Raw genomic sequence first — 19,293 nt, forward strand, 5'->3', positions numbered from 1 at the left:
TTGACCTCTGACCTTGAAGGGACCTGACCTTGACCTTTCACCACTCAAAATGTGCAGCTCTATGAGATACACATGCATGCCAAATATCAAGTTGCTATCTTCAATATTGCAAAAGTATTCATAAAATGAGCGATTTTGGCCACATATATTTGACCTCTGACCTTGAAGGATGACCTTGACCTTTCACCACTCAAAATGTGCAGCTTCATGAGATACACATGCATGCCAAATATGAAGTTGCTATCTTCAATATAGCAAAAGTTATTGCAAAATGTTAAAGTTGGCGCAAACAGACAGACCAACAGACAGGGCAAAAACAATATGTCCCCCACTACTATAGTGGGGGACATAAAAATGCCCCTCCCACTGGCGGCCATGTTTTTTAACCGATCCCGACCCTTTTCAAACTCGTCCGAGATATCAATAATACCAATGTTTTGACCACTTTTCATGATGATTGAGCAAAAATTGCGACTACTAGAGTGTTTACAAGGTTTCTCTTTAGCCAAATAGGGAAAACTGCCACTCTATACATTAGAGAAAAATGCCCCGCCCACTGGCAGGCCATGTTTTTTCACCGATCTCGACCATTTTCGAACTCGCCTGAGACATCAAATGAACCAATGTTTTGACCAACTTTCATGATGATTGGGCAAAAATTGTGACCTCTAGAGTGTTTACAAGGTTTCTCTATATCCAAATAAGGAAAACTGCCCCGCCCACTGGCGGCCATGTTTTTCAACGGATCGGAACCACTTTTGAACTCAACCAAGAAACATTAAGACAAACATTTTGACAAAGCTACATGAAGATTGGGCATGAAATGTGACTTCTACAGTGTATAAAAGGTTTTTCTTTTTTTGACCTAGTGACCTAGTTTTTAACCCGGCACAACCCAGTTTCGAACTCGGCCGAGATTTCATTGGGACAAAGCTTCTGACCAAGTTTCATGAAGATGGGACCAGAAATGTGGCCTCTAGAGTGTTTACGAGCAAATGTTAACGGACCGACGGACGGACGGACATACGACGGACAAAGACCGGTCACAAAAGCTCACCTGAGCAATCAGGTGAGCTAAAAACCTTGGAGAAGACTAGAATTTATTTTTTTTTTAACTAGGAAAAAACTAGAAAATGTAGGAAGGTTGAAACAAAAACTAGGAGTTACGACTAAGAAGTTTATTACCTTTGTTACTTTTCTCTACTTGATTACCACACTAACTGTACACATTTGGTACAACAGGACTGTTACGCTGACTAATGGCTATATTCTAGAATGTCACTCAACCTCCACCTCGACTCAACCTCGACTAAGGAAGGCTCGAGGGCGCCTTTGGTTAGTTTGAGTCAAGGAAGAGATTGGTATTGACAGTGTTTACATAGTCGAGGAGAGCTGGAGGAGTGAACAGAGTGTGAATGTGTCTTGTTGAGCATCTATTGTATACAATCCATTCAATAACAAAATGTCAAAATAATTGGTTTATTACATGTGTAATTTACATTTTCCTAAGGTGTGAACAAATTTATTTTGAATAACCCGAGCAACCCTATTTTTTGTTGCGACCCTAAAACTTGTTTTGCTATTTCAGACCAACTTTGTAGCAGAAAATTGTTTTGGGGCATTTTCTTATGTCCAGCTTTACATACTTAGAAAGGATGTTGCATAGACATCATGAAGATTTCTGTCTATGGATATTGTTGGTGCATTATGAAGTAGCTTGTTTTTAAGTAAAAAGGCTGAATGAAAAACAAACAAAAATATGCTTACCTACCTACCCTTATTATTTTTTTCGATTTTAGTGGAAACAATCACCTTTTTTATCATATACTAGTTATATATTACAATCAAATATTTTTATATGAACACAATTTCATTAATGATTTTGTTCAATATGGTATGTGACAAATGTTAATGCTATGTTATAATAACACAGCTTGTTTTCTGAATTAAATATCCTCCTAAATTCACATTTTCTGAAACATGTTCTTCTGAAAGGGTCTCCAAATTAATAATGAACTGCATGTATATAAACTTTCAAGTTTATTTTTGATGAACAAACATTTGTCAAGATCGTGCAAACTCGCTTTAACTGTGAACGTCGTCGAATACATGACCATAGTTGTAAATATGCATCATTATACTATTATAAGTAAATGAGAGGCTATATAACATTAAACGCAATTAATTTTAAACGACACTAATTGATAGGCAACAATCCTCGCATTAAAATATTATCATTTGAAACACTAACTAAAAATCTCACCTGAAAAAATGTCACAAAAAGCGATTGTTAGTACTGACATAAGTGGGTTTCCTCAAATTAAATGTTGTTTACTATATTGTACTTCATGCGCACAAGATTCAAGTGGTATATAAAATTTAAAAAAAGAGCCATCACCAAAGTGCTTCAGAGTAAATATTATATCCATTAACACAAGATTGTGTGGTTTCAAATCCGCGATGCAGCATATTTTTCAGTTTACCCAAGCTTTGAAATAACTAAAACTAACAAAATAAACATATAGTTGTACGAGCTTTCTGTTTCGGTATAAATAAAACACGTTGAGTGAGGCTCGAGGAACAACTTCACTACCTCACCATATCCTCCCTCAGTCGAGGAACCTCGAGCTGTCCTACGTTTGTGAATACCAATGTGAGTGAAAGAGGGGACCATTAGATAAAATCACGTGCGTAATAATTAAACTGATCGGATTTAACTGAGTTTGGGTTGAGTGGAGGAACGTTTCATTATATAGCAATAAGTTTTCATTTGTAGTCATCACAGAACACAGTACAACCTTCAGGTATCACCTATGAAGGCTAGACTATGTGACCAGTGACACCAGACCACACAAAGAATACCAAATACTGTCAGCTCAACAACCTGAAGGTCCTATTTTGAAACAAAATCTCTAAAACACATTAAAAGAAAGTTTTACCTTCTCAAAAAAAAGTGCCAAATTAATGAAAAACTAGGAATACATGTACTAGGAGGTTTTTGACAAAACAAGGAAAACCTAGGAGCACATTTAAAAAACTAGGAAAACTAGGAAATACTAGGAACGCTATAAAGCCTGGAGTTTACAAGGCAAATGTTGACGCCGCACAACGAACAACGCACAAGGGACAGAAGGCGATCACATTGAGCTAAGGTGAGCTAAAAACGCAATTTTTCGATGATTCAAGGGCCGTAACTCAGGAGTGTCTGTGTCAATTTGGCCGATTATCAAACTTGACCAAGATATTATTACCTTACACATTTTCATGAAGTTTAGTGAAGATCTGATGACAATTGCTCCTGTTATTTAGCGGTAACGAGGGAAAAAAAATACGATGATTCAAGGGGCGTTACTCAGGAGTGTCTTGGTCAATGTGGCTGATTATCGAACTTGACCTAGATCTTATGACCTTACACATGTTCATGAAGTGTGGCGAAGATCCTATGGCATTTGCTCGATATATTGAGCGGAAACTAGATTTTTTTTCTGACGATAATTCAAGGGCTGTTACTCAGGAGTGTCTTGGTCAATTAGGCTGATTATCGAACTTGACCTAGATCTTATGAGCTAACACATGTTCATGATAGTGTGGCGAAGATCCTATGACATTTGCTCGAGTTATTAAGCGGAAACGAGAAAATACGCAATTTTAAGATGATTCAAGGACCGTACCTCCAGAGTGTCTGGGTCAATTAGGCAGATTTTCAAACTTGACCTAGATGTTATTGCCTTACACATTTTCATGAAGTTTGGTGAAGATCCGATGACAATTGCTCCAGTTATTGAGCGGAAATGAGAAAAAAACCAATTTCACTGATGATTCAAGGGTTGTAACTCAGGAGTGTCTTCGTAACTTTGGCTGATTATCGAACTTGACCTAGATCTTATGACCTTACACATGTTCATAAAGTGTGGCGAAGATCCTATGACATGTGTTCGAGTAATTGAGCATAAACTAATCCGGAAGGACGGATGGACAGACAGACAGACAGACAGACTTACTAACGGACTGTGCGACTTTAATATGCCCCCAGATCCTATGTTCTACATCGAAAACTCTGAAAATTCCCTTTGAATTATAATATGCATTCTTTGATATCGTAATTTACGTAGAAACAATTGCATGGGACCCAAAAGGTACGATTGTTCTTAACAATAGTTACAGAGCGTTTAAGAGCTTTCACATGAAAGGAAATGTCAAGAGTCTGCTTCTACTTTGATTTCACCGTCGTCACAAACTTTGTAAATTTGGACAACGTATTGTCCAGTTGTGACATCGTCGACCAGCAGTTCTTCTTTGAAAATGGAACTATTTAGCCAGCTTAAAGAATCGTGTGAACTTTCACTCACATGAGTTGAATTCAATTGATCACTTGTTTCGACAACAGCATTCTTTGTGGTTGACGAAATGGCTTGGGCATACATACCCGATTCAAATGGTTCAGTTTTAACTGGCAATATGTTCATTGCACAAGATAAATCGCCCATTGGCGACACAATCGATGGCCTAAACATACTTGTTTCAGATGTTTTGGAACATTCAGCAGTGCTTCCGTGTACGTTTAAATAGCTTTCTTTTGATGATGAAATACTTGTATTTGATTTCTGCTCATCAACCACAGTTGGTATATATCTCATGGCAATACTACCATTTAAGGCATTACCCGTTCTTGACACAAATGATGGCACCAACAAACTTGTTTCAAATGTTGATAAAATACTTGTTTTTGAGGTTTGCTTGACAATCTTAAAGGTTTCTTCTCTCATATTAATACTATCATGTGCGTAATTATCCGGTGCTGACTGTGTAGATAATGTATCCATACGCAGTTCGATGGAATCTGCGTCCACACAAATCAAATCAGGCGTACTAGAGAGACTATCCGTCAATGGCTTTATCATGTATATTTTTATGGTTTCCGTTTCAGTCGGATTGACGTCATTATGCGGTGGTTGCGGCATGACAGAGTTAGACGAAGCGGTTGCTACAAGCTTATTTGCCCTTGAGCCAGATGTAACCACATCAACCTTTGCATTTGCTTGTATGTATCTCAAGTCATTAAGAATCGACTTATCTTCTAATAGATTTATTTGTTCATTTTTACGAATTTCACTTTTCTTCGGAGTACGGGAAGGTAAGGTTGACAAACCTGTTGTTACGAGCTCAAATGCACTTGGGCCATTTGTTACTGCACCAACTTTTGCTAAAGCTGGTTTGTTGCCCGGGCCACAACGGAACTGACCTGTTTTCTATTTGTTTCATCACATTTTTTTTAAGCATTTCAATGGTCCCCCGAGACGTTTTACACATGTTCACCTGATGGACAGTAGAAGCAAAAGTGGAGGTAATGATTAATTGTCGTATAACCAATCCACCGTATTTCCATTTGTTATATGGGTAGAAGAAAACATGTACTATGCTATCTGCAATACAACACCTCCAGTACTCATAGACACGAACAACTTTATGATTGTTCAAAAAGTGCTCTTCGAAAGCCAGTCTGATTAAATGGACCTTGACTACATACCGGACATAAAGTTGTTTCACAACCGTCAGAACACTGTTTAAAAATATAAACCCGTAACCGGTTGTTATTTTTACTGATTTTACAAACATTTCCATGAAGTGCATAATGCTGAAACGTTCTTAATTTTATATCACATGCAGTACAAACAAAATATGAGTTACATGATTTTTCACAGTGATTCTCATCTTTTACAAATGAGTAATCATGCTGTTCGCTGTGAGCTTTCAGTTCTTGTGGGAAATGGTCAGACATTGAAGGAAGAAAACGAAGGAAGTTACAACCTCTCACATTGCAGTAAAACATGGACTGGAAAGGATAAAACGTTTTTTCATACATCTGAGCCACTGCATCCGCGTTAAGGCAAGAATATGAACATTTTGCAGATGGATGCTTATCTGAATGATGACTATCATGTTTTATCTCTGAGCCAGACAAATTATTGCAGTTCCTAACAGTACACAGGAAGTTGGGTTGGAAGAAGGACTTTCGGATTGCGCTTGGAATTAGTCTGTAAATATCGTCATATGTTACACCGTCTATATCAGACACTCCCTCATAACAATGCTCATCAACCTTCATAAAGCGGGGTATCTTCATATGTTCAGGCAAAATTTTTGGATAATTTTCAGTGTCTTCTTTGGATGATGTTGATCTGATGTCCATGACACTCTTTTCGTTTAACGATCGTTGTTTCACAGATTGTTGCTTAGGACTATTGTTAAATCCATTCTTTACATTTTGCACACTGCTAGTCTTCACAGTGTTACTTTCTTTTACTGATCTATGTACACTTTGCTCCAAAGTTATATCTAAACCAAAGGGAGAATCAAGTTTAGTTTTCGCATTCAGATTTTTGTCTGCATATTGGTAACAAGTGACTTCTAGTTGTTGTTTATCAATTTCTTTTTCTTGAAGATCCTTAGACACTGCATTTCTTAATTGTTTATCATTAATTTCATTGCAAACCAGTTCATTATCAGGAGTGTCCTGTAAAATTGTTCTGAACCGTTTGATTGCTCTCTTTTTGTTGAGTTGTAACATTCAACGTTTTTTCGTCATCAGCAGCTGTTGTTCCTGCTTTGTCAGTGTTCTGGATTGTCGCCTCTTTCGAAGCTTGTTTTGTGCCCGATTGTTCATGTTGATCATGTGATGCAGATGTTTCACTTTGCACAGAGCCAGTTTCCTGTACTGTTTCAAAAACCGTTTCTTCCAATGATTTACAAAAGCTTGTTGTATATTGACAAGCCAACCTACTCTTGGGATCTATGTGCATCAGCTTAGGTTTTTTCCAATAACACTTGTGGAACAATGAAGCTTTGCAAAATGTGCAGTATCCCACACTTACATGCTGATCTAGGTGCTTGTACCAGTCAGCTTCAGTTTTGAAAATTCTATAACAGTCATTATTTATCCTGTCCTTTTCATCAAAATTGCACTGGAAAAGTTCTTGAAAGTGGCATGTGTTCATGTGAATCCGCAAGAATCGTTCGTCAAAACAAGTAAAATCGCAGTCTAGTTGCTCACAGTTATAAATTGACGGTCGAGGGGTTTTAAAGTCATGATCACTACTACGATGGGAGTTATAATCTCTTTCATATGAGAATTTATGGCCACAGCACAAAACATGGTTTGGATGAAATCCAGAATTTCTGTGTTTCTCTAGCTCTAATTTAGTTTCAACAATTTTGTCGCATGCACCACATCCATAAAGCTGTTTTTGCACTCTGACGCTGATACCATGGTACTCTTTCACATGCATATTCCAATCAGAACAGGGTCCAAATGATTTACTGCAGTTGTCAAACGGACATTTTAAATCCTTTTCACAACGACCACGCTTAAGGTGAGAATTGAATTCAGCTTGAGAAAGTAAAATAGATTTGCAAGTACATTCCATTACCTCAAAATCAACTTGCAACTTCTTAAACTGTTCACTCAAATACTTGCTGTCAAAAACAGGTTCGTAATCTATCATCGTATTCAAGCACTCATTCTGCAAGTGTATTTCAATTGCTAGATGGTTAGAAAAAGCTTTAATCATAGAGTATTTCTCATGACAATTTTTACATTCTAATTCCTGTTCTTTCTGTTGCAAAAGTGTACCGTTCTGTTCAGCTGAGAAGCTACTCAAAGAGACTTTACTCAAACAGGTTTGATTTTTGTTCATCGAATACGCAACTGCTGCATGGGATGAAGGTTCTGGTGAGGCAGCAGACTGAACTTGTGTTTTTCTAGTATCATATTTCCGTTTCAGAGCAATTTTTGTTGGAGGTGTGTTATTGATTGGCAATGCTTGGTTGACAATTTTATCTGATTCCCCAATAGTGTTAGGCATTATTTCAACAGAGTTATATACATTTGGTATGACTTGCAGTTGTTTCTGACATGTACTGACACTTGTATCCCCATTTATTGTCACAATTGATGTATTTGCTTCTGTCACAAGTTCACTGGAGCAAATTGCACTAATATTTACATCCTTTGCTTCATTTATTACTTCATATGAATAACTGCCACTGTCCTGTTGGAGCATTTTAGCTTTAGGCTTCGCCAGAATCTGAATCTGAATTACCAGCAGTAAGGTTATAAGTATTCACATCTTGCCAATTGTTTTGTCCAGCTTCAGTGCATCTTCTCACTGAAAAACAAACAGTGTAGCCTGTAATATATTATTACATTATATATTATTATATAATAATTACTTATAGCTCAATAAATGGCAGTGACAGAACTCTGCTCCATAATTTCCCCAGTAACACGATACAGGTTTAGTTTTTTTAAATATACTCAGTTCTCACCTATGAGATCTTTCTACCAATCAAAGTTTTCAAGGTTAACCCTAAACAAAGTTAAAATAATAAATACACCATTGAAGGCAACAACGTATGAAAATATGGAAGCAAGCATTGTGACTTCTGAGCACCGCACATACCTTCCATAAGATGTCAAAGATGTATATACCTACAGAAATTTTCATGCAATTTAATTTGAATTTTACATGTACCACATGCAGCACAATTTTTCTTTAATTACTGGTTATAAGCCTTCACCAGTGGCCTCACATGACGATCAGAAGACGTGTGTGACGTGAGTATCTGTAGCTGTAACCTACATAGATAGGTATTTGTGGCATAAAAAAACTTAGAATTTTATTTATTTAGGGCTTGGCTTAAGCTGATTGTTTAAGTACAAACGTTTGCATAATACTGCTGAAGGGCTGGTCAGTTAAAGGTCTTGTTAATTAAAAAGGCAATTAACACGTATGTGCAACTTAAGGTCAATAACCATGTTCGATGTCTTTGTGTCTTTGCACGGACTGACAGTTGTCCATTATGAATCCAGTTAAGCCCTTCTACTGTGGTGACGGGAGTTAAATATTTATGAAATTAGAACTAAATTTGTATCAAGAATTAGAATGTTAACACATTGAAGTTAGTAGCATGCTAAATGTTCATAACTACTAAGCATGTAAATTAAATTAAAATTTGCTATTAAGGTACTGTGTATTTTTTTTTAATATTCCCACTTAAATGTGTACAAGTGATATTTCAAAATGTCAAAAGAGTACAAGTAATGCAAGCATTTCAAAATGTAAACATTTAGTTTCCAACTATTATTACAGTACTTGATACAGAAACGTTACGAAATGTCATATTACTAATATTGTACATTGAGATTAAACATTATGAATATAAAATTATGTTTAATACAATCAAGGGCTGTTTGTAAAACATGCATGCCCCTCATATGATTGTCAGTTGTAGTGGCAGCCATTGTGTGAATACGTTTTTTGTCACTGTGACCTTGACCTTTGACCTAGTGTCCTGAAAATCAATAGGGGTCATCTGCCAGTCATGATCAATGTACCTATGAAGTTTCATGATCCTAGGCCTAAGCATTCTTGAGTTATCATCTGGAAACCATTTTTCTAAGTTGAGTCACTGTGACCTTGACCTTTGGCCTAGTGACCTGAAAATAAATAGTGGTCAATTGCCAGTCATGATCAATGTACTTATGAAGTTTCATGATCATAGGCGTAAGCATTATTGAGTTATCATCCAGAAACCATTTTAATATTTGGAGTCACTGTGACCTTGACCTTTGACCTAGTGACTTGAAAATCAATAGAGGTCATCTGCCGGTCAGGATCAATCTATCTATGAAGTTTCATGATCCTAGGAGTAAGCATTCTTGAGTTATCATCCGGAAACAATTTCACTAATTCAAGTCACTGTGACCTTAACCTTTGTTCTAGTGACATGAAAATCAAAAGGGGTCATCTGCTAGCCATGATCAATGTACCTATGAAGTTTCATGATCCTAGGCCTAAGCGTTCTTGAGTTATCATCCGGAAACCATCTGGTGGACAGACTAACCAACCGACGGCCCGACATGTGCAAAGCAATATACCTCATCTTCTTCAAAGGGGGAGGGGGGAATAAATATAAGTTCAACTTACTGTAAATGTATCCCTGCTGCCCCGTCATGTCTGCCTGGGAACCAGTAGCACCAGTTGGGTCAAAGTTTGTTCCCATGGAAACATTAGCACTCCAGTCCTGGGGTTGCATGGGCTGACCCCCCTCCACACCCTTGATTTCTAAATCATTATCCACTGCTTCAAGCTTCACTCTCACATTTGAATCACTTTCACTCTTCCCAGACATGAAGTTGGTGAAATCTGCCCCTAATTCCAGCCCTTCTTGTTTGATATCACCCTGACTATTTGCCATATTTGACGTGACCAATCCCGATAAATTTTCCTCATTCACTGACTCAGTTTTCACGTTTATATTTTCTCTCATTAACTGATTACCCGTATTCTCAGCACTTTGATTTGAAATGTCATCTAATTCATTTTTGACACTTGTAAGACTGTTGTTAGAAGGTCCGTTGTTGCCGTAGTTAACAGGTCTCTTATAAGGGTCAAACCTAACCCCAGAGTTTACCCCAGGACTGCCCAGCCCCACTGGACCCTGATGCTGCCGGGCCATGTTCCTAGGACCTCGGGGACTGTACCCTCCCCTGGCGACGCGAGGTTGATATAGGGGCGTGCTCTGTTGCTGAAGTTGCATAAGAGCCTCGTCTTGTTCTTTGTGTTCCTTGGCCTTTTTTCCCTCCTGCTTTTTTCTATGATGAGCTGTAAAACCAATAACAAATTAATAATATACACCAAGCCTTTTTCGGATTGGGATTTTTTTCCCCTGAAAAAACAACTGATTTGGGGAAAAAAAATTACATACAAGGGCTGTTTGTAAAACATGCATGCCCCTCATATGGGCTGTCAGTTGTAGTGGCAGCCATTGTGTGAATACGTTTTTTGTCACTTTGACCTTGACCTTTGACCTAGTGACCTGAAAATCAATAGGGGTCATCTGCCAGTTATGATCAATGTTACTATGAAGTTTCATGATCCTAGGCATATGAGTATTCTTGAGACATCATCCTGAAACAATTTAACTGTGTCAAGACACCGTGACTGTTGCCTTTGGCCTAGTGACCTGTAAGTTAAATGAAGGTTATCTATGAGTCATGATCAATGTACCTATGAAGTTTCATGATCCTAGGCGTAAGCTTTCTTGAGTTATCATACGGAAACCATATTACTGTGTTCAGGTCACTGTGACCTTGATCTTTGACCCAGTGACCTGAAAGTTAATAGGGTCATCTGCGAGGCATGATCAATGTACCTATGATGGTTCATGATTCTAGGCATAAGTGTTCTTGAGTTATCATCCGGAAACCATTTTTTAAGATCAGTCACCATGACCTTAACCTTTGACCTACTGACCTGAAAATCAATAGGGGTCATCTGCGAGTCATGATCAATGTACCTATGAATTTTTATGATCCTAGGCATAAGCGTTCTTGAGTTATCATCCGGAAACCATTTTAATGTTTCGGGTCACCGTGACCTTGACCGTTGACCTGAATATCTATAGGGGTCATCTGTGAGTCAAGATTAATGTACCAATGAAGTTTCGTGATCCTAGGCGTAAGCGTTTTTGAGTTATCGTCTGACAACCATTTTACTTGTTTGAGTCACCATGACCTTGACTGTTTTACCTAGTGACCTGAAAATCAATAGGGGTCATCTATGAGTCAAGATAAATGTACCAATGAAGTTTCATGATCCTAGGCGTAAGTGTTCTTGAGTTATCATCCGGAAACCATTTTACTGGTTCGGGTCACTGTGACCTTGACCTTTGACTTAGTGACCTGAAAATCACTAGGGGTCATCAGCGAGTCATGATCAATGTACCTATGAAAGTTCATGATCCTAGGCGTAAGGGTTCTTGAGTTATCATCCGGAAACCATTCTACTGGTTCGAGTCACTGTGACCTTGATCTTAGACCGACTGACCTTAAAATCAATCGGGGTCATCTGCGAGTCTTGATCAATGTACCTATGAAGTTTCAAGATCCTAGGCCTAAGCCATCTTGAGTTATCATCCGGAAACCATTTTTCCGTGTCGAGTCACTGTGACCTTTGACCTAGTGACCTGAAAATCAATAGGGGTCATCTGCAAGTCATGATCAATGTACCTATGAAGTTTCATAATCCTAGGCCTAAGTGTTCTTGAGTTATCATCCGGAAACCATCTGGTGGACGGACAGACCGACATGGGTAAAACAATATACCCCTCTTCTTCGAAGAGGGGCATAAATATGAAAGCAATATGTCAAGGGACATGGAAAGTATTTGGGGTAGTAAGCAAACTTTTACATATGCTGCACTATTCGAAGTAGAAAAGGGGCAATAATTATTACAAAATGCTTGATAGAGTTGTCTGCTCTTGTTTATAGGTTGGGGAATTGTTGGTAAAGAAGTATTCAAAATATGAAATCAATATGTCAAGGGACATTGAAAATATTTGGGGTAGTTCGCAAAGTTTAACATTTGCACGCTCACGCTAACGCAAACGCTGGGATGAGTAGGATAGCTCCACTATATATATTTCATTTATAATAGTCGAGCTAAAAATAAAACATTTGTTGTTTCTTTAACATAGTAAAGCTAAACAGATTTAAGACAAAGCGGCCAATATTGTATATCTTCCAGCATGATCATTCCTACATTGTAAAGGTGACTTCGAGATATCAAAATGAACAGTAGTAAAAGACATTAAATTAAGGTTTAAACAAGATGATACGTTAAATAAAAGCTGATGACCCCGGTGAGTCTCGACAATATTGATTTATTGGTCCATTTGAATAAGTCTTAGTTCAAGCTAAGGTCCATGTCAAGGTTTCAAATGAGGTCATGTAGTGTGGTTGTGCAAAATGTTGAATGCAAGTATCAAAGCTTATTAGTACAAAGCATTGATGTTAAGTCAATGCTCATTTTGGGTTAATGAAGAGTTTGGAAATTATGACTTAGTCATAAAGTATGTCAAGGTCAAAATGAGGCCAGGTAGTGTGGGTGAATTGATAGTGATGTGTTCAAAGAGATCATCCATCAAAGTATAAAAGTTATATATGGACCCAACACATCATTTTGGTAAAACAAGGACTTTCACCCTTCTGAATTATTCCAACAGTTAGTCAATCACATGTCAAACCATGTTTGTTTGATGTGGGTGTGTTGAGAGTGTTCAAACACATCATCCAATACAAGTATCCAAGTCTTGTAGAAAGCAGTATTGATTTTAGACGAAAGCATCAATTTGGCCATTCTTAACTATTCTAAAAGGTCAATACACTGCAACTCCGATATATCGCGGACCGGTATATCGCGCTGTCCAATATATCGTGCTTTGGCTATGGCTCCCAAAAATCCGACGAGCATGATCACTAAATGACATGTTTTAATCTGAGAATTCGCTAAAAGCAAAAAACCGGTTCTAGCTAGTATTAACACCCTATATTTCGTGGCTAACTATTGAACGCAGTGAAGCGTGAAAAAGTGGAATAGTGACAGTGTTGTTTACACAGGGCTGAGGTTGTTTTTAACACTTAAGAAATAACCAATTATTGTCATTGCAATGGTAATAATGGCAGTTTACTGGTATATAAATCGTTAAATTTCGGTACTGGTCATTAATTTCTTAGTCCTGATAAAAAGCGCGCAAAAATTGGCATGGGTGTACTTATTTGTAAATAAACATTTCGTAGCGGGTACAACATTGAGATCATTTAATTTCCATTAAAAGTTTCGTTGAAAATGTCACCTAAAGTACCGCGGTATCTTGCGAATTATGTGGCATTGACATTTCCTCTTAATAAATTATCATTCAAACATGCTGTATATCATTATCGTTACCGTTACGCTGTTTCAATTCCTTCATTAGGACTATTTATAAGGGTAAATTCAAATCTATGCACAATTATATTTTAAACGTTTTTTTTAACGGCAAAAAATTCTTCTTTTTAGCTGATTCGCGAGCGATCGTAAATGAAAATAAAAAATATTATATTCATTTTGTATTTTATGATAAATACAGATACGTATGTAGTTATGAAAATGTTTATTGTAGAATTGGTTTGCAACTATTACTATACAAATATGTAGCAGCGCCATATATAAAATGAAAACATTGGGGAAATTTGACAAATTAACCGCAATACAATTAAGTTAGACATTTCCCGAGTTATATCGCGTGCATATATCCCGCTTGCGATATTTGGACCCCACCAACCGCGATATATCGGCCTTGCAGTGTATCAAGGTCAAAGTGAGGTCATGTGATTTGGGTGTGATGAGATTGCTCTTAAATAATTTCCATGCAAGTATCAAAGCTTTGTAGAAAAGATTATTGATGTCATATGAAAGAAGTCATAAAGGGCTATTCTGGTACAGACAGAAGTTCAAATGAACATACTGACCATAGGCTATTTGCCTCTCTGCATCACTCCATGCCAGAGGCTTAACCACATTCAACCTTTCAGTGTGATCTTGACATTGAGTTGGAGTGCAAATTACCATGCCTTCAGTACATCATCTCAATGACATTATAATTTGAGTTAATTTCATTAAAATCCTCTTTTGGACATACACGAGATATTGGATTGGATGCGAATTGGTGGCTTTAATGAATGCCTTCAGGTGTGGCCTTGACCTTCAGCCAGCATAACTTCTCATGCCTTCTGTGTCAAAAATTTAATGGAATAAAATAAGAGCCATGTTTCATGTAATCAGTTGTTGACACTTTTTTTAATCAGTTAAGAAACAAACATAAATTTTCCCAGAGGAGCTGTATGCATACTGACCAAGATCTACCAAAAACCAAAACATACATTTAAAAGAAAGAAACCGCCACACTCCATCAAGATCAAGATTCTCCACTACGTCTCACCTTGCTGAGCAGGAGTCGCCAGCCTTGGTGCCTGCCCTGGCGTGCCAGGCTGCTGCTCTGTCCACTGCTGCTGTTGTTGTTGCTGCTGCTGCTGCTTCTGATATTGCTTAGACAGGCTCTCATTAAAGGCTATTTCTGCTGCCTCCTGTTTGTCCTGATGTTCTTCATTAATCTTTCTAGCCATGTCCTTATACTTTTCCTTCTCTTCTTTGTCAAGGTTTTGCCACTGGGAAAACATTATTTGACAAATTAACATGGATGTGACACATTAGCAGTAATGTGACACATTAAACAAAGGCAGAACCTTGAATTAACAGATTAAAAATTAGAAAAATTATGTGACACATCAACAGAAAGGAACCCATGAGGTGACACATAAGCATGGAAAACATGATGTGACACATTTACATGGATGAAAAATGATGAGACAGAGTGATCTGATGTGACATATATCAAGGAAACGATGATGTGGCATAAAACATTGAAAACATGATGACATACAAAACTTGGAAAAGGAGAATGTGACACATAACAGGGAAAGCATGCAGTGATATCAATAGGTTATTGAAATATAAACAGAAAGGACCAAGTGACATGTAAACAGGGAAAAATGTGACATGACATATTGGATAAGATGTTGGGCCACATAAACAGGGGGTGAAAACAAGATGTGATGAATTTACATTGAAGTGACATTTTAACTGGAGGACAAAACAAGATGTTACAGATAAACAGGCAGATACAAGGGCAAAAACATGACAGATACATTAACAGTGGGGAAATATTACATGAAAAGTTTAGGAGAAAACCACGTGACATTAACAGGACAAAAATATTGCTGAACATTTACAGTAGGAAAACAAGACGTGACACATAAACATAGGTAAGCATGAATTGACTCATTAACAGAAGAAATCATGATGTGACATGCAAACAGGGGGGAGATTAGGATGCGACACATTAAATGGAAGAAACAAGCAGGCATGAAATGCCCAAAGTCACTCACCTGAGATACAAAGGAACTGACCTGTTCATGCAGTCTAAGATATCATAAGAACAAATGTTCTGACCAAGTTTCATGATGATTGAACAATAAATGAGACTTTCTGATTGTTAACAAGGTTTCATCATAACCAAGTGCTCCAGCTAAAATTTAAAAAGGGCAGGGTGGCTTTTTTGCCAAAAGGGCACTTTCGATGCGCAAAATTTTGTAAAAAGGGCACTTTGAGTGCGAGGACTTTTCTGGAATGCTTGTAATGTAATAAGAGATTTATCAGTTATATGTAAAAAGAATTATTTTTTTTTTTTTTTTGGGGGGGGGGGGGGCAGGGCACCCTCAAATTTAGGCCTAGCTGGAGCACTGAATTAACCATTTAAGAAAGAAAGCCCCGCCCTGTGGCAGCCATGTTTTTACAACCAACTGGAAATTTTTTAGAACTCATCCAAGATTTAATATTCTGGCAAAGTTTCATGAAGATCAGACAATAAATGTGGCTTCTGTGAAAAAGGTTTTACATTAGCCATATACCAAGGAAAAATGCGCAGCCCCCTGCTAGCCATGTTTTTCAACCAACAAACACCATTTTTGAACTCATTCCAAGTATCAATGGGACAACTTTTCTGATCAAGTTTCATGAAGATAATGGGCAACAATTGTGGCCTCTAAAGTGTATACAACGTAAATGTTGACGCCACAGGACGCATGGCGTACAAAAGGCGATCACAAACGTTTACCCCATGAGCACATTGTGCTCAGGTGAGCTAAAAATAAAGACACATTCAGATGAAATCAGACATTTCAACATAACAAAATCTGTGTAAAATTAACATTTTTATCCTACCTTAATTTCAAATTACCTATTTAAAATTATAAACATAATTAACTTTAAAATGTTTTTATTTTGCAATACATGTAATTTGTTCAAGACTTGATATCTTACCCATATTTTTATTTCAGAATCAGAAGTAAAGAAAGAGCATCATGCGCTTGAAATGACAATTGCCTGCAGGGTAAATGATATACAATGATACAACATGCATTTTTTGGGTGTAAAGCATATCAATGATAAGGAACAATCACAGAAAATTTGTCAATACAACTAGAGCTTTGTCACAGACGTGACGAATACCCCCTCATGCCGCATTGACACATACTATTTTGCATGTCGTCTTCACAAAAAACAGCGGACACCATGCTCAATTTTTAAAACGCACTAAGTGACCCCTTGACCTAGTTTTTGACCCAGAAAGACCCATGTTCTAACTTGGCCTTAAGACCATCTCCATAAAACTTCTGTCCAAGTTTGGTGAAGATCTGATGTAAACTTCTTGAATTAGAGAGCGGACACCATGATGAATGTTAAAAAACGCACTAAGTGACCCGTGCCCTAGTTTTAGGCCTGGAATGGCCCATGTTCAAACTTGTCCTAGAGATCATTAAGATAAAACTTGTGACCAAGTTTTGTGAGGATTGGATGAAAACTACTTGAATTAGAGAGCAGACAACATGGTGAGGTTTAAAACGCACTAAGATACCCCGTACCCTAGTTTTTGTCCCGGCATGACTCATATTCAAACTTGCCCTAGACATCATCTAGATACAATTTCTGACCAAATTTGGTGAAGATTGGATGAAAACTACTTGAATTAGAGAGCGGACTACATTGTGATGTTTAAAACGCACTAAGTGACCCCGTGACCTTGTGTTTGACCCGGCATGAACCATATTTAAACTTGCCCTAGACATAATCAAGATACAACTTATGACCAATTTTGGTGAAGATTGGATAAAAACTACTTGAATTAGAGAGGGGACAACATGGTGAGGTTTAAAACACACCAAGTAACCCCGTGACTTAGTTTTTGACCCGGCAAGGCCCATGTTGGAACTTGACCTACACATAATCTAGTTACAACTTCTGACCAAGTGTGGTGAAGATCGGATTTAAACTACTTGAAATAGAGAGCGGACACCATGCTCAATGTGTAAAACGTACTAAGTGACCCTGTGACCTAGTTTTTGATCTGGCATTGCCCATGTTCAAACTTGGCCTTCAGACCTTCTAGATAAAACTTCTGACCAAGTTTGGTGAAGATTGGATGAAAACTACTTGAATAAGAGAGAGGACACCATGCTTAATGTTAAAAAACGCACTGACCCCGTGACCTAGTTTTTGACCCGGCAAGGCCAATGTTTGAACTTGGCCTTAAGATCATCTAGATACAACTTCTCACCAAGTTTGGTGAAGATCGGATGAAAACTACTTGAATTAGAGAGCAGACAACATGCTGAATGTTTAAAGCGCACTAAGTAACCCCGTGACCTAGTTTTTTACCCGAAAAGGCCCATGTTCGAACTTGGCCTAGACATCATGTAGATACAACTTCTGACCAAGTTTGGTGAAGATCGGATGAAAACTACTTGAATTAGAGAGCGGACAACATGCTGAATGTTTAAAACGCACTAAGTGACCCCGTGACCTAGTTTTTGACCCGGCAAGGCCCATGTTCAAACTTGGCCTAGACATCATGTAGATACAACTTCTGATCAAGTTTGGTGAAGATCGGATGAAAACTACTTGAATTAGAGAGCGGACACTTAATACGGACTGACAGACAGACCGACTGACCAACAAGTTCACTCCTATATAATCCCCTTAACTTCGTTTGTGTATAATAATTTAACACATACATATGGAAAAAAAAACTTCTTTTTTTATTGAGTCGTCTTTCATTTTTTTTTTATGAAGGTTTCATTGAATTATTTAGTTTTACTCACAATATTTTGTCTTAATAAAACAAGTAAGATTATGTTTAATTTAATAACATCAACAAGCACCATGAGAAACTGCATTTGCACATTCTATGGTTTAATATTCCTTGTTAATTTCCTATTAAAACCTTATTCATGAGATTGAGCCTTCAGGTTCGACAATGTGTCAAGTTGTTGATTTGTTTTTGAAAGTAACCACCTAATTGTTTAAATTTCATTCTTATCTTGGTTTTCAACTTTTATTTTGCCTTGATTGCATATAGCATGCCCTTGGCGTTTTGAGACAAGTACCTCATGTATTGCGGGATGCTCTGAATGAACTGTCCATAAAGGCGATCAAACTCATTACATTCCGTTTGTTATGCACACTCACTATCCACTATGCCCAAGGCCCTTGTGACAAATAATATTACCAATAAGGACCAATTTTCAAACTTTGTCAAGGTATAGTTTAATTGAACAGCAGTGCTTTTCAACCAAGGCCAATCGTATTCAAACTCAACTGAGATATTCAAAACATATGGCTCAAGGTTTTCTTCAACAACAGCGATTTTGACCCATATATTGACCTTGAAGGATGACCTTGACTTTTCACCACTCAAAATGTACACGTGCATGCCAAATATGAAGTTGCTATCTTCAATATTGCAAAAGATATAGCAAATGTGAAGTTTGACACAAACCAACAAACAGGGCAAACT

At 37.6% G+C, this 19,293-nt stretch overlaps 1 protein-coding gene across 2 annotated transcripts in view; it reads right to left on the reverse strand.

Moving 5' to 3' along the window:
- Positions 1 to 4,064: 4,064 nt before the first annotated feature.
- Positions 4,065 to 19,293, reverse strand: part of LOC127847006 (probable serine/threonine-protein kinase tsuA) — a 72,679-nt gene continuing 57,450 nt past the window's right edge. For both annotated transcript variants that reach the window (XM_052378489.1, XM_052378488.1), the window contains exons 4-6: positions 14,821 to 15,046; positions 9,987 to 10,664; positions 4,065 to 8,165 (exon numbers count right to left, since the gene is read on the reverse strand). In XM_052378489.1, the coding sequence (XP_052234449.1) occupies positions 8,068 to 8,165; positions 9,987 to 10,664; positions 14,821 to 15,046 (1,002 nt within the window). In that variant the 3' untranslated portion in view covers positions 4,065 to 8,067. The remainder of the gene's footprint in view (positions 8,166 to 9,986; positions 10,665 to 14,820; positions 15,047 to 19,293) is intronic.

Source organism: Dreissena polymorpha, chromosome 10 (genome assembly GCF_020536995.1).
Source record: "Dreissena polymorpha isolate Duluth1 chromosome 10, UMN_Dpol_1.0, whole genome shotgun sequence".
NCBI lineage: Eukaryota > Metazoa > Mollusca > Bivalvia > Myida > Dreissenidae > Dreissena > Dreissena polymorpha.